At 42.9% G+C, this 23220-nt stretch overlaps 2 protein-coding genes across 3 annotated transcripts in view; one reads left to right on the top strand and one right to left on the bottom strand.

Annotated features, from left to right (window-relative positions):
- The window catches only part of Fbxo11 (F-box protein 11), a 78895-nt gene extending 77558 nt beyond the window's left edge, over positions 1-1337 (top strand). For both annotated transcript variants that reach the window (XM_041630922.1, XM_041630921.1), the window contains exon 23: positions 14-1337. In XM_041630922.1, coding sequence (XP_041486856.1) covers positions 14-143 — 130 coding nt within the window. In that variant the 3' untranslated portion in view covers positions 144-1337. The remainder of the gene's footprint in view (positions 1-13) is intronic.
- On the bottom strand, positions 1304-21964 carry Msh6 (mutS homolog 6). The gene is made up of 10 exons (XM_041630920.1): positions 21569-21964; positions 11609-11808; positions 8480-8646; positions 5009-7553; positions 3313-3578; positions 2367-2484; positions 2126-2215; positions 1856-2010; positions 1574-1773; positions 1304-1472 (listed from the first exon to the last, which is right to left on the bottom strand). The coding sequence occupies exons 1-10, from the start codon at positions 21826-21828 to the stop codon at positions 1391-1393; spliced, it is 4083 nt and encodes a 1360-aa protein (XP_041486854.1). The 5' UTR covers positions 21829-21964; the 3' UTR covers positions 1304-1390.
- Between the last annotated feature and the right edge of the window lie 1256 nt (positions 21965-23220).

The following is a 23220-nucleotide window of genomic DNA, read 5'->3' as shown; positions in this document are numbered from 1 at the left end:
CATTTTGCTTTAGGTTTTTCTGTGACTGTGGTGCTGGAACACTGTCCAACCCTTGTACATTAGCTGGTGAGCCTACACACGATACAGACACATTATATGATTCTGCTCCACCTATAGAATCTAATACGTTGCAGCACAACTGAATTCCTCCCTAAAGAAAAAGTCCTGTCATTCTAACATCGTAACTTAAAAACATTTTTTGGAAGATTTAAAATACTTGCCCATGCTACAGAAAGAGACTGTACTGAAAAGATGGATACACAAGGTCAGTTGACACTATGAAGCTCAAACTACCAAAAAGAAAGTGGCAATATATTGACTCAGGATCTCAAAGCTGGGTATTTTAGCATTACTGTGTAAAGACTTTTGAAGGGACAGAAGTGAAGAAAATAAGCTGCAATTTTGTACAGATACCAACTTCTGAAAAAGCTGGTGTTTTTACAACTAGCATTGAATGCAGTCCGATTTGCAGTAGTAATCTTCAAATAGACGAGCAGCTTTGTTGCTGCCTTTATGGACATGGGTACCAATTGCTTTTGTAATATGGTAAAAATGTGAGCTAGCACTTCTGCATTGATTTTTTTAACATGTATTCAGATTGAGAATATGATTTTAATGCTTTAATCTCATGTAGTTTGTTTTTAATTTCAAGCAAAATCTTATTGTACTTGAATGTGCCCTGTTTTGTTAGCACACCTAGACTTGCTGTAACTGTACTCATGTCCCAGTATGTACGTTCTTTCTATGAAAGAGAAAAACACTAATCTTAAATTATATCCAGCAATGTTTCTGGTATCCTTTAAGAAAAGTTAAGACTATTATTTCCTTCCCTCTCCTGTGCAGCATTCAAAAAAAAAAAAATCATCCCTAGAAAAAAGTTGAGTGTGTTTTAATGAGACTTCCTAGGAAGGGATGCACTGTAAACAAAAGTATTCTTGTATCTCAGTTTTGTGAAAGGTAAAAACTACTATGTTTTAAAGTTCACTTTAGAAAGTCTCTTCAAAACAGGCCTGTATTTGAATTCTGTTCATAGTTTTTATTTGAACAGTTTAGACAAAATGGCTGGAAATTAAAGCAGTTTCCTACATTAAGCTGAGACCAGTATATATACAGCCCTATACAGTTTCATAGCTCCCCCTCCCATTTATGTGTATTGGTGACAGTGGGTATAAACAGCCTGAAAGTGTATGCATGTACCATAACATCTAGACTTAATATATTGTGGAGTATTCAATAACCATTATGTAGAAGGTAGATGAGAATTAAAAGGGTTTAATTTCCTAGAAAGAAAATGGAAAAATGGTCATTTTTAAAAAATAAAGTTTATTAGATCATAATGTTGTCTGAATTTACCACCTTTGTCAAAAGTCAACTCAGCTTCCAATGTAGTCTACAATTCCTTAATCAAAGCCAGCAACCTATGGACAGCTTCAGCATCTAAAGTCGGCTTTTCACTAGCCAGACAAACTTCCCTTTAAAAAAAAAAAAAAAAATTATTTCATTTTGTCTATGTACCAGCCTTCCAACTAAGTCAGCTATAGGAAAATTATATTCTTTATTCAGAAATAATTACCGAAATAGTCGTAATGACTGATTCATCTTCTCAAATTCTCTTGCTTTTCTGTGTCCCTTTTGAATAACCTCCTCCGGAAGATTAGCAAGCCTTGCTGCATTAAAGCCGTAGCTCTTGGGACAGGCTCCCTTAATGAATTTATAGAGGAAGGTAATAGTCTCCTGGCTGGGATCCTCACATTCATTTTCTACCATGCAAGCCTTCAAGAAAGAAAAGCTATTTTATTACAGCTCTATGATTTATGTGCTGCCAAATGAAAAATGCCTGGGTAATTCCACATACCATGTGTCCTAGGCGCACAGAAACGTTTTTAGAATAGTCTTCTACTAATGAATGATAGTGTGTAGAAAACAATGTTCGACACTTTATGGTTTCAGCAAGTTCTTTAACAACTGCATTGGCTATTGCTGTCCCATCAAAAGTTGCAGTACCTCTTCCTGTGAAAGTGAAATGTACTGTACATTAAGAGATGTACACCTCATGACAGGGTGCCAGGAGCAGCCTGGGCACTACAGAAAGAGAAAGAGGGAAACAAAAACTGCTTCATCTTACCTAACTCATCCACAAGCACCAAAGAATGTACTGTTGCGTGCCTAAGTATGCTGGCAGTTTCACTCAGTTCAACAAAAAATGTACTTTCACCTAAAAAAGGAAACAGAACTATTAACAACAGATTATATCTTGTTTGAATATGACAAGCAAGAGGTAAAAACACAAAAAGTTTTAACATGTTTTTAAAGTTTGACTTTTACATAATGCCTTAGGGGTGGGTGGAGGAGAAAGAACAACTCACCTGACATTATCCTATCTGAGGCACCAAGTCTAGTAAACACTCTATCTACTGGTGTGAGCCGACACACTTCAGCAGGTACATAACAACCCATCTGGGCCATTACAGCCAATAGACCAGCCTGTGAAGATGGAAGGAATGTCATGATTGGTATGAAGAGAACCTATACATAGTACACATTTGACTCAAGAGTTCTTATGGAGGAATCTGGCACTCCATATAAGTAAAGCCTAACAAATATTTTGGACTTCTTTACAGCCTTTGGAAATTTCAAAGGCCAGTTTTAGATCTGTGGTTGGCTAAGTCTAGTGAGTAATAGGAAAAGACAAGTATGTCAAAATGACTGCTTTGTTTCCTCTTAGTAGTTAATTTTATAACAGTACTGGGGAAGAAGAACAACATTACTGCTAGAAGGATGTACACATGCCGGGCAGTGGTAGCACAGGCCTTTAATCCCAGGACTTGGGAGGCAGAGGCAGGATCTCTTTGAGTTTGAGGCCAGTCTGGTCTATAAGAGCTAGTTCCAAGACAGCTAAGACTGTTACACAGAAACTCAACAAAAAGAACAGGTATACACATGAGGCCCTGGACTCAATCACAGAATCAAAATAAATCAGTATCATTATTTTATTATATAATCTCTACAATTTTGTTCACTTTGAATGTACCTTCTAAATTTAGTCAAGTAAAGGACCCTCATCACCTAAAACCTCCCTCCTCCTCTCTGTCTTTGTTGAGGTCATGAAAATCAAAGCCAGGGTCTCAAACATCTAATTGTGTGTTTACCACCTTAACATTAGCTAATAGGTTTCTCTCTGGCGAGACAAATGCAACTTTATACAGTTTCCCTCTGCTTCCCTTATGTGATTTTGTGCTATCTGGAAAAATGGACTAGAGTATATTTGCCTCTCACTACTTTCTAATTAATAGAACATGAAGGGTAAATTACCTGTCTTATGAGTGTAGATTTGCCCCCCATATTTGGTCCAGTAACAAGCACACAATAGGCTTTGCCATTTTCTTCTTCTTCTTCACAGCCTATCAGGATGTCATTAGGAATAAAATCATCTCCAAAAAAAGTCTTGGTAATGCAGGGATGCCGTGACCCTTTAAGCTCTAAGAAGGGGTGTCTGTGTTCTCTCGGTAATAGAATTTCTGGGCGACACATGGGACCATCTCCTCCTTGACTATAGTTAGCCAAGCACAGTAAGACATCTGTCAAAAGAAGTTAAAAGCATTGTTTTGTTCATTTCTTGCTAGGTATACATTATCATACCCACTACACAGTACTTGTTCTAGCTACCATAAAATGTCTTTTTAAAAATGCGCCAGCAAGATGGTTCAGCAGGCCAAAGGTGCTTGCCACCGAGCCCAATGACCTAAATTCAATCCCTCGGATCTGCACAGTAGGAGAGCAAATTCCCACTAAGCTATCATCTCCACAGGAACTGTACCAAGCCCAACACCTAACACACACAAAAGGTACTGTACTACTCAGTAAAGTATGTTTACTTTATGTTCTATTTTGTCCTAAAACGTTCTTAGTGCCAGGCATGATACCAAACACCTTTAATCCCAGCACTTGGAAAGCCATGTAGTAGAGCCCATTTGAGAACAAAATGCTGTGACTGAAACCAAGTTATTGGCCTGGGCGTTTTATGGAAAACTTCTTATGGAAGTTTCCGTTTCAGCAGTTCTCTAAGTCCTCTCTTCTCCACATCCACATGAGGGTGGCTGCTTATATAATAAGGAATAAGAGATAGGTCAGCTGGGAGGTCTATCTAAAGGTGTGTGTCCCAGCACTTGGGAGACAGAGGCAAGGGGGAAATCTCAGAGTTCAAGGCCAGCACACATTGTGATAGGGCCTTGTAGCTAGTGCTGGGAACAGCAGAGAGACAAATGAACCAATTTAGAAATCTGTGCTGTGAAAGGATTTTACTATTCAGTCCATTTAATAATTGTAGTCTCAGGATAGTACCTTAGGGCTGTAGTTCAGTGGACAAATGCTTGAAGCACTAGCTTCAGTCCCCCACCATCAAAAAGAAGGGGAGGAGGAACCTAGAACAAATTTTGGTTTCCATACTTTAAAAAACAGATACACTAGCCCTGATATCTGAAGATTACCAAATTTCTACTTTAAGAAAAAAAAAATCAAAACCTCAATTACAAAAGCAATTTGGGGTCAAGAGTTGGCTTAGTGACAGTGTTTGCCCAGCATGTGCAAGGTTCTAGATTTGATTCCTAACATGGCAAATTAAATTGTAAAACTAGGCAACAGTGGCTTACTTCTACAAGTAATCCTAGCAGTTGAGGAACTGAGGCAGGAAGGTTGCCAGGAGTTCAAGATAAGCTTGAACTAGAGATTCTGTCTCAAATCAAAAAGCAAATGACCTAGTACCAATAAACATTTTTAAAAGAAATCTGAAAAAAAAAAATCTTCCCTCAATAATTCAGCTATTCCAAAAAATGTCACAAAGTTATTAATGGCTAAAATCCAAATTTCAGTTACTTCAATTGCCTTGTGCAATGTAGTTCATTTGATTCAAAACAAAAATGTATGCATACATGTCAATATACACACCCATGATTAGAGATGTGTAGCTGAGACACAAAGCCGAGGGAACAGGGTTGTTTTAAAGCCTTACCCAATACTGCAATGCACTCTACAGCAGACTGCCAGTCCTTGTAATTTTTATCAAAGTTATAGAACAGCCGCCTCATGCAGTCCTTCAAAGACATGTCCCTACGTTCTTCAGCATTTATAAGATTAGCTAACTTCTTCTCAATCGTTTTGGTCCAGTATCGTTTACAGCCCTTTTTAGTAGATTTCAATTCATATTCTTCTGGTAGGTTGCGGGTAGTAAAATTCTCTGGAATCTCCAACTGGTAACGGTTCCTACCAATTCCCCAGTAGACTATGGTCCTGCATCCAAGCCGACTGCGCTGTTTATCTAAGTACTCCAGGAGACTCTGTTCATTCTCTCTTATGTCAGCAAGTGCTTGGTCATAATCAGAGTCAAATCCTGCCTTTGGAGTAATGAGTCCAGTCTTTCGAGCCCTCTCGTGGTCAAAAGCAGTATCCCATCGGTTCAGCTCTGTGTTCAGATCAGGAAAGCAGCCTTCAGGACTTTTTGTCTGTAGAGTGACAACCTGCTTAAGGGTTTTAGACTTAAAATCATCAGCAACATCCTCCATAAGCCCTATAATCTTACACATTACTTTGAATCCTTCTAGAGCAGAAAGAAAATCAATGATCTTTTTTTTGCTGTATGTGGTTTCTTCATACATTATAGCCCTGCTGTCTGGGTGGTTCTGGCTTTTTAGGGGAGATCCAATATTATGGATCTTACTCAGTAGCCTCTCAAGATCTGGTAGCTTCTTTAGGAGGTCTGTAATTTCAGTGATTTTGTCAGGCAAAGCCATCAGGTCTTCCACAGCATCTAAGCGGTCACTTATAGCGCAAGGGTTACAGAGGGGGGCACAAAGCCATTGTTTTAGGAGCCGCTTGCCAAAGGGAGTATGACAAGTATCAAGCCTCTCTAGCAAAGTCCCTTCAGTAGAACCATTTGTCCCATTCAGGAAAACCTCCAAGTTGTTTAATGTCACTGCATCTAGCACCATTCGCTGATTGGCTTTAGTAAAGACAGCACCGGGTCTTACTGTGGTGACCATTTTAGAATCCAAGGGAAAATATTCTTCAAAATTAGCCATTGATAGAAGCTCCTGATCAATCAAGCATTTTTTGAGGTAGAAAACACAACCACCTAGAGCAGAGAGGGCCAATTCACTATTCTCTCCTGGTGTCAGGCCAATAGAATCTGACCCTGAGGTCATACTTTTAAGTACCCCAGGCAGTGCTACACCACTGTCTTCATTTAACTTCCCAGTAAAATATCCTTCTTCAAGGAGTGTTCTCAGAGTCTTGGTGGCATCCCAAAATTGGGAACCTGGTATCAGACCTTCCTGAAGACAAGAGGACAATGAACCTTTCAGAACTGTTTTAGTTTCTGTTGAGAGATTTCCTTTCTCAAACAAAATTTGTACTGGAGGATAGTGTGCCACAAGAGTCCTAAATCTGGAACAATGGCGATCATCTGAAAACTGACCCATGAAAAACTTGCCCAGTGAAGTGTCAACGAAGCACACACCATATACACGAGTGTGCCCAGAGGAATCTTCCTCTTTCTCTTTAAGGCTCAGAAGGTACTTACTGTAGTTCTCAGAGGGATCACCTTCCAGCACACTGTACGTCTGTGTGCCCTTGGTGATAATCCTGCAAACCTCCCTTCTCACCACTCTGTCAAACTTAGACACGTGTGCCGTCTTCCGGCATCGTGCTTCCATCATTTCTGGAGTCTCAGTCTGCTCCACTCGTGCTACTTTATAGCCCTTCTGCACCAAGGAATCTGAAAACCGGCCAAATGCAATTTCATGAAAACCAGAATGGGCCCAGTTGCCCTTCATGAATACTAGTCCCAGCTCACTGACTCCAATAACGGCATCCATGTGATACAATTCGTAAAACTTCCCCACCTTATAAAAAATAACAAGATCAAAGTTCTGAGACTTAATCTCCCACCACTTCCTCATCCCTGGAGTACAAGAATTAAGGAAATCTTCAGGCACATACAGTGTGGAAGAATTAAAATCAGGGTGATCAGGGCGTCTCCTGTGCTCATCTCTTCTCTTTTCTGGCTTAAGCCATTCTAAAGTTTCATGATACCAAATAGTGGGCCCACTATTGTTGTCACCTCCTCCGCTAATATGGGTTTGGGATTCAGAATTCTGAGGGGCAGAGAAAGCACTCAAGGTACTCTTGGTTTCTGATGAAATTCGAGTCGCTTGTTTGGTGGCTGAGGGTGTTTCCTTCCTTGAACTTTTCCTTCTAAATGCACCCTGACCAGCCATTGCTCTCTTCCGCTTTGGAGCACCTTTGGCAAGGGTCCCCAGGTCCTCACTATCACTGTCTCCAACTCCACTGCTCATTTCGTCGCTGCTTCCTTCTTGCTTAGTGTCTGGCTTGAATTCTACATCAGAGCCACCAATGTCACTCTCAGAATCTGATACGATCCTTCGCTTTTTCACTTGCCGACTGCTTCGCCTAGGCCCCTGCACCTTAGGCTGCAGTTCTTCACCTTCACTTTGGTTATCGTCTTCACTCTTATCAGATACATAAGCTGCATGCTGCACCTGCCAAAGAGGGAATCAAATTTAAAACAAAACTTAAAATCCTTGTGTAGAACCCAAACGTTATGACTCAGGCTCATAACCCCAGTACTTCGGAGGCTGAGGCATAAACATTACCAGAAAATTGAGGTCAGCATGAGGCAGGGACATAGCTCAGTTAACTAACATGCAAATTCCTTAGTTTGATCCCCAGTAATTCATAAACCAGGAATGTTGGCATACACCTGTAATTCCAGCACTTGGGAGGTAGAAGCAGGAGAATCACTAAAGTCATCCCCAATACGTGTCAGTTCAAGGCCTGTCTTAGAGAAATAAAAACAATACTACAGTGAAATATTACCTGTATGCTGCAATGTTGCACACATCTTGAGAAAATGTTCTTAAGGCTATTTATTTAACCTAAATTTAAGCATAAACTGAACCTGATACATCAGGTCAATAATCTAACTTCTTGTGATGTTAAGTCAGAAGTTCTGGCTAACCTGGGCAACTCGGCAATACTCTATCTCAAATAAAAAATAGCTTTTTTTCTATAAAGGAGTGATAAAAAAGTCTAAGTGGTAGAGCACTGGTCTGACGTCTGACCCTGGGCTCAATCCTAGGAGATAACATGTAACAGCCCGTAAGCCCAATATTTGAAAAGCAAAAAGCAAGAAGATTCTGAGCTCGAGGCTAGCCTTCAGCTACAAAGACTGTCTCAAAAAGGGGGTGTGGGGGGGTAACTGTTAAAATCTAGGAAAGTACAGATGTATGTATGTATGTATATACACACATACACTGGACAGTCACTTCAAAAAAAACAAAACAAAACAGGGTTTCTAACTCAGAGATACGCCTGCCTCTGCCTCCCCAGCGCTGGGATTAAAGGCGTGCACATCACATACACATCATTTTACCTCATTACGCTTTAAGAGAACAGAATGCCTGACCTCTGTCTCGTCCTCTTCTGGCTCTGAAGGCTCATCACACACTGCCAACTCAAGCCTCTTTATCTTGTCTTTATTTAAGGCTTCATCTGCGCGTTGCATTGCCCTCAGGATTTCAGACTTTGAACTGTAGAAATGACCTCCCTTTTGGGCTTCCTTGGATTTTGAACCTAGAAATATACTTACAATGAGAACACAGTGGCCGAATAGTTGGCCAAATTACACTGTGAACAAGAATGGTTACAATCAGTTATAATTTTTTAATGCCCCATTTTTTCATATACGTAGGTCAAAAGTTTATAGGAAGGAATTTTCAGGGAAAAGCTAGCAATAAAACTGGAATCACCAATTTTACTTTGAATTTGCTCTGTTAAATCATCCCAGGCCACTTAAGTCTCTCTTCTAAGGTCTCAGAATGTGCCACAGTATGACAAACCTCACAGTGAAGCAGATACCAATGTGGTTTGGTTACGGACTCTTTCTAAAATTGTCAAGGACAGATCAGATTTATTTAAATAAGCAGCTGGATAACCAGGCTGGAATGTAACTCAACTGGTAGGTAGGATGCATGCCTAGCACATGAGAGGCCCTGGGTCGTATCCCCAGCGCCATTATACCAGAACCAGAAGTGGTAATACTAAATGTAATATCCAGCCCTTGAGAGGCAGACATCTGGAGAGTCAGGAGCTCAAGATGCTACAGAGCTGGAGTCCAGCCTAGGCTGTATAAAATTCAGTCTCAGAAAAAGAACCAAACTGCAGTTCTTTAACAAAGTGCCTATCATTTAAATACGTTTTCCTCCCAACAACAAATGCAATATTCAAAGACCTTCGCTTTAAAATAAAACTCTTCATTTAAAATTTATTTCATAGGAATGCAATGCAATGGTTGAATGTTGGCCTATCACGAACCCTGGGTTCAATCCCTAGAACTTGATTTTCATTATCTTAAGTGAAAACATTTTTATCTATTCAACAAAAACTTCGCATCACAAATTTAATGCTAAAAATTACTTTTCTAAGAGACATTAACTGGAAACTGAAATGTCTCTGATCTGTTCTGCCAAAATAGAACCATGACTGGAAAAGAAAAGCCAAATGTCTAAATTAACAAATCCAAAGCTTTATTATATTTACCTTCTTTCCGCACATGGAAACAGGACTACCTGAACTTCATCGGAACTAACAACTTCTATGAACCATCTAAGACAAACTGAAGATACAACTTACCCTTTCCCTAGCTCTTAAAAAAAAAAAAAAAAGCTATAACCTGCAACAAGAATTATCAACTGGAAGGGGGGTCTGAACTTTTCCCAAAGTGCCCCCTATAGCTTTACTGCATACACCACACCACATAAACACTTGGTCCAGTAACTACAAGACAGAATTTGGACAAGAGGCCTCTCCATTCATGCTCCTGGCTAGCAAACTAAAACAAGCATGTTATTTCAAGTGTGTGTGTGTTTGTGTGTGTGTGCGCGCACACACACTTGATGGGACCTAGCCTGTGGCAGAATTGTAATTCCAACTTAAAGAGAAACTGAAGGAGGAGGACTCCAAATTCAAAGCAAATAGGTTGTGGTGGTGCACACCTTTACCCAGCACAGGGAAGCAGAGGCAGGCAGATCTCTGCTGAAGCCCAGACTGGTTTATACAGTAAGTTCCACAACCGCCAGAGCTATACAAAAAACACTTTGTCTCAAAAACAAAAACAAATTCAAAGTCAGCCTAGGCTACAAAGTGAGTTGAAGGTAGGCTATACAATTTAGTCTGAAAAAGTAAAATAGGCCCTCCACTACTCCCTTAATCCCAACACTCAGGAATGGGAGCAGAGGCAAGTGGATCTCTTGTGAATTTGAGGCCAGCCTAGTCAACAGTATCCAGGACAACCAGGGGCAGAGTTTCCCCAACACTAACAGGAAAAAACAAGACCTTGTACTTATGCACATTCTGGGCAAGGGCTCTATCACCAAAATATACCCTCAGCCCAACAAATGGGAATTTTAAAGAACAAAGGATAGAATTTTAAAGATCAAGACATAACACTTCACACACACTGACAACATAAACACTTTCCTGATTTTGCCCAGGCAGTTTTAAAATATTACATTTATTTCTAAAGAATCATTTATCATTGGCTGCCATAAGAAGGCATTTTATATATGAATAACAGTATCAGAGCTGGGCGGTGGTGATGCATGCCTTTAATCACAGCACTTGGGGGCAGAGGCAGGTGGATCTCTGAGTTCGAGGCCAGCCTGGTCTACAAGAGCTAGTTCCAGGACAGGCACCAAAACTACAGAGAAACCCTGTCTTGAAAACCCAAAAACAAAACAAAAACAACAACAAAAAACAACAGTATCATTCACCAAGATTATATAGCAGGTTAAGTAAGAGAATCAACTTCCTGGTTCTCTAACCATTCTGACATGGTATTTTTCAGTGAACCTACCACCTTTTGCAGGACAAGCATACTAAGCAAGAGGTATGGTTCTTAAGAGTTCTGGGAAACTGACCCTTTTGTATCCCGTATATTAGAGAGTTCAATGTGCTAGCCTGGGATGCTGGGAATAAAGAATGTGGACTTGCTCACAGGTAATGTACAGTGCACTGTATCCTGTATATATACTATATATAACAAGAGACAGGAGATGCACTTGGCCATGTGAGGTGAAGTTTGCAGCACTGTTGGGTTTATAGAGAGTTCTGGTGTGATACACAACTCAAATATACTCAATAGGCTGTAGTTTTGCAGGCCATGTGGTATGCATCTGTCATAGAGAATGTCACTGACCCACACTATTATCCTGCTTACATTACCCACTTATTCCTTCAAAATAGAGCTAATAGAACTTTTTACACTTCTCCTGTCTGTTTCATAGTTCAATTAACTCCCATCAAGAGACAAATTTTTCATGAAGGGCTTTAATTGCTGTATGTCATTCAAAAGACAAAAATAAAGATTCCATACAAAATGAAGGAGCACAGACTAGCTGCATCCCATCTCTTTAATGTCAGATTACAACTGCTATTTTTACAATCTGCTGAGGAATCTCTCTCTTTTACTCACACACAATTTCACTATCTAATGGACAATCAGTATCTCCTCTCCCACTCACCCTGTATCTCTTACCTGTATATGGCTTTAACATCCTTTTGTTAACCCAGCCCCTTGTTGGACTGTCATCAAAAAACTGGACATGAACACGAACCGATTTCCCTTTCTTCCGGATGAATGTTCCATCAAAGGGATGATTATAAACCAGGCAAGGCCACCAGGGATAACCTTCCATCTTAGCCCAAACCAAATCGCCTGGTGAAAAGTCACAAGAACTGTTGCCAAAAAGAAATATAGAATTCGGTTAATATTTAGTTACCTTACTTCAAAGGCTATTACCCATAAATAAACAATTTTAAGGAAGCTCTCATTAAGAGGGCTGGAGAGATGGCTCAGCAGTTAAGAGCACTGACTGCTTTCAGAGGACCCGGATTCAATTCCCAGCACCCACATGGCAGCTCACAACTGTCTGGAAATCCAGTTCCAGGGAATCTGACACCTTCCTTCCAATGCACATAAAAAAAATAAAGTTAAATAAATCATTTAAAAAATCTATTTAAAAAAAAAGACTCCTTTAGAAACTTCTGGTAAGTCAGAAGGTTCACCTTTTATAACGTACGCAAGCTAATATAATGCTTATTTAACAATTAAAACAAATACACTGGTACTAGATGACGACTGTTTCTCAGAAGTTTTAAAATGAAAATTCAGACAGTTATCTTGTCAGTTACAAGACTTAGAGTGGCTGGGCAGTGTGGTGTACACCTTTAATCCCAGCACTCAGGAGGCAGACGGCTCTCTGAGTTGAGGCCAGCCTGGTCTATAGCACTAGTTCCAGGACAGCCAGGACTGTTACACAGTGAAACCCTGTCTCAAAAGTCCAGAGAGATAGAGAGAAATAGTGACTACACATGCCTAAATGATTTGGCTCTTGTGGGTTGTCTCTGAGCACTCAGAACAAACCATTCAAGAACCCCCTCAATGATAGAAAGGCTACTAATAACTATTCCTGCCCAAGTGCATTCAACAGCAGTATTCTCTAGGCCCACTTAAAAGGTTCTCAGCACGTACAATATTAAAATATTGCAACCTTTGGAAGGTCTGCTCCAAGACCATACCCAGGGTATGTAAAAAATCCAGGAATGCAGCTTTTCTATCTGAGGGGAGTTAAGAAACACACACTCAAGAAACATCATTCTTTCAGTAAACATAAGAAACAGCCAATTTGACACACAAGGAATCACAAGTTTCTCTCAGGCTTAGAATGTCACACCGACCAGCTGGAAATGAGTAACCATGACAACACTTGCACTTGGTCATGGAGGCAGGAGGCAAAGCCTCTCTGTACTTAGCCTGAGAGACATCATACAAAGTGACACTGAAATTCAGGACCTAAGCAATAACCAGCTGGCTGGACCTCGTATCATAAAAATGAGGAGTATGTGCAGCTGCTGAGAGGGTTTGTACAGGGAGTTGTGTCTTTAAAGTTATCTGCCAGGCTTTTGCAAGCAAGAAGACTGGCACAATAGTTGTCCATGCTTGACCCTGGTACAGCAATGGACACTGGGAATTTGTCCTTGTGCATTTCATTTACTTTGGGTTTGGTCTGAGGTGGTAAGTCAGCTAATTGTATGAAACTGTCTTGAAGCCATGGAATAAAGGCCTGGCATGAAAGTCCATTTTATTCACCAAAATTATGCAGTATAAGAACAAGTCATCCTTCTGTCAATTCAGATATAATTATGCCCAAAAAGTGTAAAACACACCACCAGTGGGCTGTGGAAAGAACCCCACAGCTGTTCTTTTTAGGGAAGAATTGTGGCAGCGCATGAGAAAACTACAGGCAGAAACAAATGCCACCTACAGCCAGCCCCACAGTGGAGCTCCCCATCACAATTATTCATCCGGTGGGCCCCGACCAGCTGAATAGCCATCATCTGCTGTACATTCCTAGTGGGCCCCGGCATTAAGATAAGCACACTACTACAGTAAGAATAGTTCAGACATTTCCAGAGTAGTCAGTTGAAGTCAACTGACTTGGACCCAATCATGAAGCAGTATTTCTTCAAAAACCACTTCCCCAACCAGGCATGAGGGCACATGCCTGCAATCCCAGCCCATAATTATGGCTGAAGCAGGAGGAACTCAAGGATTTTAAGGCCATCCTGGATTACAAGACCTGCTCAAAAATGTGTCTACATGCACCAAGAACACATTTATTTGGGAAACATAGGTCAAAGGTACAATACTTGTCTACCACGGGCATAGCTATGGGTTCCATTCCGGCACCCAAATAGGGAAAACAGATACTTTTAGAATACAATAGAAAGAGGACTAGAGAAATGGCTCAGAGGTTAAGAGAGTATTGATTACTCTTTAAAAGGTACTGAGTTCAATTCCTAGCAGCCACATGGTGGTTCACAGTCATCCAAAATGAGATCAGATGCCCTCTTCTGTGGTGCAGGCAAGTATGCAGACAGAACACTGTATACATATTAAATAAAATAATTTTTTTTAAAAAATACAATAGAGAATATGAGTATCATCTTGTATTGTCTCTGTATCTTTATAAGGACTGGCTTACAATTTCACTTTTTGGTTTTTGTTGTTTTGAAACAGAGAGAGTGTGTGTGTGTGTGTGCATGTGCGTGCGTGCGTGCGTGTGTGTGTGTGTGTGTGTGTGTGTGTGTGTGTAGCTCTGGCTGTCCTGAAACTCATTTTGTACACCAGAATGGCCTTGAACTCAAGAGATAGATCCTTTGCCTCTGCCTCCCAAGTGATGGGACTAAAAGTGTGAGACACCACCAATGCCTGGCACAACTTCAGATTCTACAGTACAAGTTTATGCACATCACTTCAGGCTCACTACGGGTCACCAAGAAGACGCTGTACCTGCACAATTCAAACAGATAACTGTTTCCTTATCTTCAGTGACACATTCCCAAGAGGAAGAACCAGGGGACCAAAAAATAAAGATAGGAGAACTGAGGTCAGGAGGTCTTGCATAAACTGTGCCTTAATACCAAGCAAGTTTATTAAATAAAGCATGTAATATACAGCTTGGGGGGGGGGGGGGACGACAAAATCAGCAGGAAGCTGATCAAGCAATGCTGTAAAAAAAAAAAAAAAAAAAAAAAAAGGGATAGAAGACACCTCAAGTGCACCCAGCAGCTTTGGAACTGAACACTGTAGCCCTTGGTGGCTAGGGTGGGGGTGGGATGTTTCCAGGATCCTGAAACTTCCCCAATGCCGTGTCCCCAGGCTATTACTGGCCTTGCCAGGTTTTCAACAAGTTCCCTCTCCACTCTCAAGGACTTAAAGGCCTAGCCCTCAACACTAAGCCTAGGGCCAAGTGAGAGCTGGCCTTCCCTCCCTTCACTCAAGCAGTTTGGCCACTGAAAAGCTGGACTGAGTTCTCTAAAATCTTTTTTTCCTTAATTTTGTTTTTTCATGATACTGTTTTCTTGTGTAGCCCAGATTGTCTTGGAACTCCTCGGTATACTTGGATAACAAACAAAAAGATCTGTCTGCCTCTGCCTCCTAGGGCTGGGATCAAAGCCACCACGCCTGGCTTTGATTTCTAAGGAAGAAGGAGACTTTTTCTCTATATTCCTTTATTATCGCTGACAAATGTCTATGACTGTATTTCCCAATGTGGAACACATTTAACCTCTGTTGCCAACCAAGACAATTTTTTTTTGCAGTAGGGAAAAAGATGCCAATGAGGTCAAGTGTCGCTGGAACTTGCTCTGTAACCCAGGCTGGCCTCAAACTCAGAGATTCACCTCCCTCTTCCTCCTTCCTAAGTGCTGGGATTAAAGGCTTGCACCACCACTGCCCGGCTCTCAGGTTTTTCTAGCAATACTAAAAGCTTTGTGTGTTGAGTACGTGTGTATAGTTAAACATTCACAAGGATGTGGGGACCAGAGGTCAATCTCAGGTGTCACTCCTGTTACCAGCCATCATTTTTTGTTCTGAGACAGAATCTCTCACTGCCCTCAAACTTGCCAAATGGGCTAGGCTGCTAGCCCCAGGGATCTGCCTCCCCAGTGCCAAGGGCATATGCCACCATGCCCAGCTTATTTTTTAGGTGGTTTCTGTGTAATGAACTAAGATCCTCATACTTGTAAAGCAAGTTCTTTACCATCCAACCTCCCCAGTTCCCACATATACTGATTATGCAACCTTCAATCCCAGCACCTGAGAGACAGAGGCAGTCTGGACTACATCTGGGACTACAGCAGAGCCAGAGTAATAGTTTAGCAAGTCAAAGTACCTGGGTAAGGGTGCCTCTCGGCCTTAGTGCTTCCCCCCTCCCCTGGGAACCAGGGATCGATCTAACAATTACCCACACACGTTCTGAAATGTTGGAAACTTTCCATCTCCCTGAGTCTTTGTGAATGTTCTCCAGATAGAACTCTGTTATTGAAATTGGAGCAAGATAACCCTTAAGATGTTGACTCAATTCCTGATGTTTTGACTCAGTTCCTGGGAAGGGGTCAAAGTAACCCTCAAAAGTTTCCTCACCTGATCTGGCAACCGCCCTCCAGTCCTGGCTCGGACCAATTATTGTTAATAGCACTTTGAATAAGCCAATACAAATAGTTGGAAAACAACCCCCAGACTCCCCCCCTTGTTTCTGTGACTTTTTACTTTAAAAGTAGCCTGTACCAGCTATTCAGGGTCTTTTTGGCTTCTCGAATGCTGAAAAGATCCTGTCGCAACAGAATCAATCAAATCCTCTTGCTTTTATATCAACCGTGGTGTGAGGGTGGTCTCTTGGGGTGACTCCTCAGTGACTGGACTCTAGGGTCCTGAACTCCATACACACCCCATGCCGTGAGCACAGCCATACCCATCTCTCAGAGCCCCACATATATTTTTGTCTCCCAAAAGTCAAGACAGTGGAGAGGAGATGGCTCAGAGCGTAAACACACTTGCTGCCAAGCTGGATGGCCCGAGCTCTATTATCTGCAGGACCCACACAGTAGAGAACCAACTACCCCAAACTGTTCTCTGACTTTCACAACCTACTACGGCATGCATATTCTAACAGGTAATTTTTAAAAAATAGAAATAATGGGACTGGAGAAATGGCTCAGCAATTAAGAGCACTGTCTACTCTTCCAGAGGAACCAGGTTCAATTCCCTGAACACACATGGCAGCTCACAGTTATCTGTAACTCCAGTTCCAGAGGCTCTGAGGTCCTCCTCTGGCCTTCCTCAGGCACCATATACACACATGAGTACATATACATACATACACACAAAACACATATATAGGCATCTCTTATATTTAGCTGTTCCTGAGTTGTGTCCTTTATCAAAACAAACAAAAAGTGGGAAATAAGTGAGCCAAAATTATTTTTTTTAAATTTATTTATTATGTATACAATGTTCTGTCTGCATGTATGCCTGCCCACCAGAAGAGGGCAGCAGATCTCATAGATGGTTGTGAGCCACCATGTGGTTGCTGGGAATTGAACTCAGGACCTCTGGAAGAGCAGCCAGTGCTCTTAATCTCTGAGCCATCTCTCCAGCCCGAGCTAAAATTATCTTATCCCCTCCCACAGTAACATACATTGGCTCTTCATGATGCCCAAGGTGAAATGCCAGAATATTGGATGCCGTAAGTTTTTAAATTTTAAATAAGTTATTATCGGATAAAAGCTAATAGTAAAAATAAATGTCAGGCGCAGTGAGAGACACTTGTAATGCTTAGTATCCAGAAGTGGGGTGGGGGGAGGTCAGAGATTCATTACACAACAAATTGAGGCTAGCTTTTGATATTTGAGACTGTCTCAAATATTAATTAGTGGGCTGGAGATAAGGCTCAGAGATTAGGCTGTTCTCCCAGAAGACCTGGATTCAAATCTCAGCACCCAGATCACAGTTCTTGACTATCTGTAACCCTTCTATCCTCCATGGGTACCAGATACACATGTGGTGCACAGGCATACATGCAAACACAGCACACATAAACAAAAGTAAAACTTAACTTTTATAATAGCCTTTACATGTAACATGAGCTAGCCTGGGACTCTCTACATTAATAAAGTAGCCTCCACCTCACAGAGATCCACCTGCCCACGTGCAGGGATTAAAGGATTGTTACCATACCAGCCTTTAAAAAAATTATTTAACTTAAAATTTAAATAAAATAATGTAATAGTGAAATGATCCGCTTAAGATAACCAACAACCATGCTATTTAAGTCAATTAAGAGCATAAGAGTGCTTTAATAACGGCCAGACCAAGAGCGAGCTAATGCCTCCAAAATGTCTCTTGGGTGCAACTCAGGAGTACAGTCTTTTTAAAGGCAAAACCAGTTACATTAGTGTTTGGGGGAGGGATGGTTTGGAGTATCTGTGTAACATCTGTCTTTCTGCAGAACTTAGAAGTATTTTCCAGACCCAAAACTAGAGTTAATGCTTCTTCTTAGTTATTTTAATTTTATGTTTTAGCTTGCACAAACATTAATTACTTTGGTTAATATATCTGGCCAATGATCAGGGTTGACAGTCCCAACAGTGTTTCCAAGGTGGAAGTGGTTATTGGCGGGATGAGCTGAAGTGGTTAGGCACTGGTTGTTTTTAACAAAATCTCAATCGTGCAATTTTACCAATAAAGACTCAGGAGCCAGATGCTGGGGTGAAAGCCTGTTAGCTCAGAGGCAAAGAAAGCACCCAGCGACTTCCCCAAACCCCTTTTCCTACAAATCTCCAACAACAAACTTCAAACTGAATGAATGTCCCTCCCATCCACTTCCTAAGCATCTCTCTATCCCTCCTCCTGACTCCCTCTTACTCTAAGGCTTTTTTCTGTCAACTGGTTGCTTGCTAGGCCTCTTGACCCATGGTTGACTTAACTTAATCCTGTTTACAGTATTCAAGCAGAAAGTTCTGGAGTTAAAGGTGTGTGAGGGCTGAGCCACACCACAACTAGAAAAGGGTTTTCCAGTAAATAATGCAGTCTTAGGGTTCACATGTCCTGCAACAAGACAGACACAAAATGGTGTTACCATATTCATTTCAAAAGCATTTTAACTAAACTAAGAAATGACCTACTAAGGGGGCAGCTCGGTAGCAAAGCATTTCCCTGATATTCGGGTAACATTTAGTGCATGTGGGTACCAACTACTAGCTGTTTATAAACCTCATCAACAACTTTAACCTACATTTGAAAAAAGAATCCATTAATTGACCAAAGCTAGTATCTGCCTCTATAAATAAAGCTAGACGTGGTAGCATAGGCCTGTAATCCCTGCACTTGAGAGGAGAAAACAAAAGAATTTGGAGTTCAAAGTCAGCCAGTCACAGAAACAGTGAAAGTGGTGCATTCCAGGTGGTGGTAGGACCGTGTTCCAGAAACAATGAGGAGTAGGATTGCTAAATTCACGACCAAAGTGATGTACAAAGCAAGACTCATCTCCAAAATTTATACTGATTTAGAGATACCATATAAATAAACTATCCAGACTAACCTCTGATATTGTGTTGGGGGATTGGAGGACTAAACAAAACTAAAAAAACCACGGCATGCCTGTAATCCCCAGCACTCAGGAGGCTAATGCAGAAGGCTAAAGTTAAAGGCTAGCCCAAGTTAAAAGCTAGCCTGCTCTAGTGTGACCAAAATCCAAGAAAACCCACACCAAAAACACCCACAAGTTAGGTCTGTAAATGTAGTATGAGTCAGTCTAAAATATTTTTTAATATTTTTCTATGTATTTTTTAAGCCTAAAAAGGGAAAAAAGAGGAAGCCAGAGAGATGGCTCCAGAGTCAGTTAAAAGCACATAAGTACTGTTCACAGCACCCAACGGTGGGTGCTCACAACCACCTGCTAACTCCAACTTCCGGTGCCTCTGGCCTCCATGGGCATCTGCACTCATATAAACATACCAACACATATAAGTATGTATGCAATTAAAATGTTTTTATAGTAAATTAAGACTGTAATTTAAAAAAATGAAATTGGAGGGAGGAAAATGAAGAGGGGAATGCTATATTAAGATAAACTAAAAATAAAAAAAAATTAAAGGGAAACAAGGAAAAATGATAGACAAAGATGACATTATACGCTGAGCCAAGCATGGCAAATACTTTTAAGTCCAGCACTCAGGATGTAGAGGCAAGCGGGTCTCTGTGAGTTCAAAACCAGCCTGGTCTTAGGACAGCCAGGGATACACAGAGAGATTGTCTCAGGAGAAAAAAAAAAGGGGGGGGGGGGACACAATGCAGAATGGAAGGACACATCTGCATTACAGGCAGCTGATAAAGAACCAGTAAACAAGCAAATTACCAACACTTCAGCATAAAAGAAAACCTTTTGTTTTTCTAGACAGGGTTTCTCTGTGTAGCTTTGAAGCCTGTCCTGGGACACACTCTGTACACCAGGCAGGTCTTGAACACAAAATCCACCTGCCTTAGCCTCTCGAATGCTGGGATTAAAGACGTGTGCCACCACCACCCAGGTGTCAAAAGGAAACATTAACAGCAAACATGATGCTGTTATCTTCTGCTCCCATCCCACACTCAAGTCTTGGACTATCAGTCCCGTGATTGGACCGGTTACATTCCCTTCAAGTTGTCCTCTGACCCTCCTTCATTTGCTAGTTTGCAGACTCTCTTCCAGAACCAGAAGCCACTAAAATCTGGCTAGTTCCAGCTGTTCTTTTAGTCTGTTCACAGAACTGAATCGCTTAACCTGAACCACCCTTCTCCTTCCTCCGACGCACAAAAAAAACCTCCTATTTTACTTTGGGATCAGTTTCTACTCGGGATATATTAAAATACATAGAGTACCTTACAGTAAAGTAAATGCGGCCCTTTATTTTGGATGCCACAAAATCAATTCACAGCCAAGTAATATGCATTCTTCAACAGATGCTCGCTTCAAGTTCCCACAAGCAGAGACAACTAATAATTCTTTAGGTCAGACACAGCGAGGGCCTTGAACACACTACAGCAAGCGCCGAGTTATAACCTCCAACCCTAGACTACTCAAGTGGCTTTTTCCGATCATTTAAACACACAATTGCGGGAAGGACATTAAAACTCAGTAGTACTGCATGCAAAGGTCTTATGCTCCACACAGAGACTGCCTCTACAATCAGTTAAACTCTGAAAAATCCAACAATTCCTGTAGGACACCTTGAACACAGGGCATCAAAAATCGCTGCTAAGAACCACTGGCTAGAGATTTGATCAGATTTTTCTTGAGTCTCCAAGTCATGGCTTAAACAGTCACCACCACATTATGTGTTTAAAACGATAAAAGCGAGCTTTCCAGAATGTCTAATTACCCCAACAAAAACAAACAAACAAAGCCGGGCGGTGGTGGCGCACGCCTTTAATTCCAGCACTCGGGAGGCAGAGGCAGGCGGATCTCTGTGAGTTCGAGACCAGCCTGGTCTACAAGAGCTAGTTCCAGGACAGGCTCCAAAACCACAGAGAAACCCTGTCTCGAAAAACCAAAAAAAAAAAAAAAAAAAAAAAAAAAGACAAATTCACAAAGTGATACGACAACCCCAGGCTGGTTTCCCCAGCAAACTTTCTTGCCAAGGGCACTACACTCCAATACTTCCAAGGCCCACAAAACCGAAAAACCTTCCGCACCCTTCCCTCGTATGGAATCGTGCGTTTAAAAACTGCGTCGTCCCAAATCGGAACACCTTTCTCACCAGATGCAAACTTCCACCTGCAGCCCGCCCAAGTTCCCTGCTATCTTCTCCAGTAGGTATACAATCGTGACGTCTGCCCCGCCCCGCCCCCTCCAGGCCCCGGCCCGCAGCGGGACACGCCCCCGCCCGCGGAGCCGAAGGGGGGGGTCTCAGCCCCGGAGCCTCCTGACCTGACCCGACCCATCCCACCCCACCCCACAGTGGGCACGCGCCTCCAGCGCCCCCCGAAAGTCCCAGGCACTAGCCCCGCTCCTCCCGGGCAAGCCGCCCCTCCTCCGGCCGCCCGTCTGGCCCTGCACAGCCTCCCCTTCCTTCCGGCCGCCCACGCGCCGCCTCAGCGCCCCCAAGCAGCTACCTGTCGGGAACCGCCGGCACGGCCGAGCTCCGCGGTCCCCCGTTGAGGTTCTTTGCCTCGGGCGACGAGGCGGACACCGCCGCGGGCCGGGGCTCAGATCCAGTCTCGCTCCAGGCCGCATCCCTGCCGCGGGAAGCGGAGGCCCCGGAGACGGCGGCGGCGGCGCCTCCTTCGCGTAAGGCCCCGGCCGCGGCCTTCTTGGTGTCGCCAAGCGCCGGGGACTTGGAAAAGAAGCTGTACAGGGTGCTTTGTCGCGACATTATGGAGGATGGCGGGCCCGACCGTGCGCCACTCGGAGCGCCTACAGGTACCGCCTCCGCCGCGCGGCAGCAGCTGGCGGGAAAGTCGGGAGGAGGCGCGTCCGACCCGAGCGCCCGGAGCCCGGCAGCCAATCCGCACGCACCTCGGCCGGGGCGGTGGGCGGGGCCCCACCTCGGACGTGCCCCGGCGTCGGTGGGCGGGGTCTAGTCGCCTCGCCTCGCCTCGCCTCGCCCTCCCGGCAGGACCGGCGGGCCTTGAAACTCTGGGTAGGAAAGTTGCCGGGTTTGCGGTGGGCACCTTGGGAAGTCCACCCGTCTAAGACGGAAGTGGCGAGCGCGGTTTCCGGAGCCTAAGCTGGAGCGGCTGGGTTCACCCTGCAGGAGGCCGCAAAAAACGTTCCCCGGAAACACCTGGCGCTGCGGGCGGCCCTGCGGTTGGACAGACCAGAGCCCAGAAATTGACTTTTATCGTTTCCTCTGGACGGTGTATTTATTCGAAGAGCGGTGTGCAGAGTGGCACTTGTGAATGCCAAGTGCGAGGCCCTGGTATTTCAAACCAGCTATCCACAAAACTTTCCGTCACCCATCATTGCTTCAACTAGTTTATGCTTCGTAATCTGAAGCAGACCGCTAAAATCCACAATCTTATATCAGAGTCCTTTGGCATAGGTGTTCAGATTTTTTTTTTTTAGAAACTGAGAACGTTAAGGTAATGTTGAGAGTCGAAATCTGGGCCTTAGCAGCCCTAACACACTAGGCTCTTCCCACCCATCCTCAATAACTGAATAAAAGAGAATAACAAAAACCAGAGAAAGGAGATTTAGTCAATGGGGCCACATCAGGAAGAAAAAGAAGTTCGGAGGCCCCCTCTAAATTCATCTTTGGGATCCTGACATGAGGTTTAGATTGAAAGAGAAACCAAAACGGACCTTGGGAAGGGGTAATCTGGCCCAACAAGGCTTCTGCTCCCGTCTGACCTGCAAGGTTGACACAACAAGGTTTAGAAAAGTGTGAAACCTCTTTCCCGGAAACAAGTTTTCCTCTGGCCAACCCCAGAATTTGCCTCCCAATCTCCTCCCCCCCCCCCCCCCCCCCCGTCCCGTCCGGTCTCCACCTCGAAATTCCTGGAGAAATACCAATTCCTTGGGATCCATTGTTTCAATTGCTTGTAAGACAAAGGGAAGGGGTTTAAGTGTCTCTCAGAAGGGCTTCCTGCCACGTTGGTTACAAGACTCCTATTCAAATTCAAGAAAGCTGTTGGGAGCCAGGTGTACCCCAGCAGTCAGGAGGCAGAGGCAAGTGGTTCTCTGAGTTCAAGGCCAGCCTGACCCACAAAGTGAGTTTGAGGACAGCCAGGACTCTGTCCTACAGAGAATCCTGTCTCCAAAATCC

The sequence above is a fragment of the Microtus oregoni genome, unplaced genomic scaffold, assembly GCF_018167655.1.
Source record: "Microtus oregoni isolate MIOR12 unplaced genomic scaffold, Mior012 000036F_ref0000092, whole genome shotgun sequence".
Classification (NCBI taxonomy): domain Eukaryota; kingdom Metazoa; phylum Chordata; class Mammalia; order Rodentia; family Cricetidae; genus Microtus; species Microtus oregoni.
This window is presented reverse-complemented; position numbering and strand designations above follow the sequence as displayed.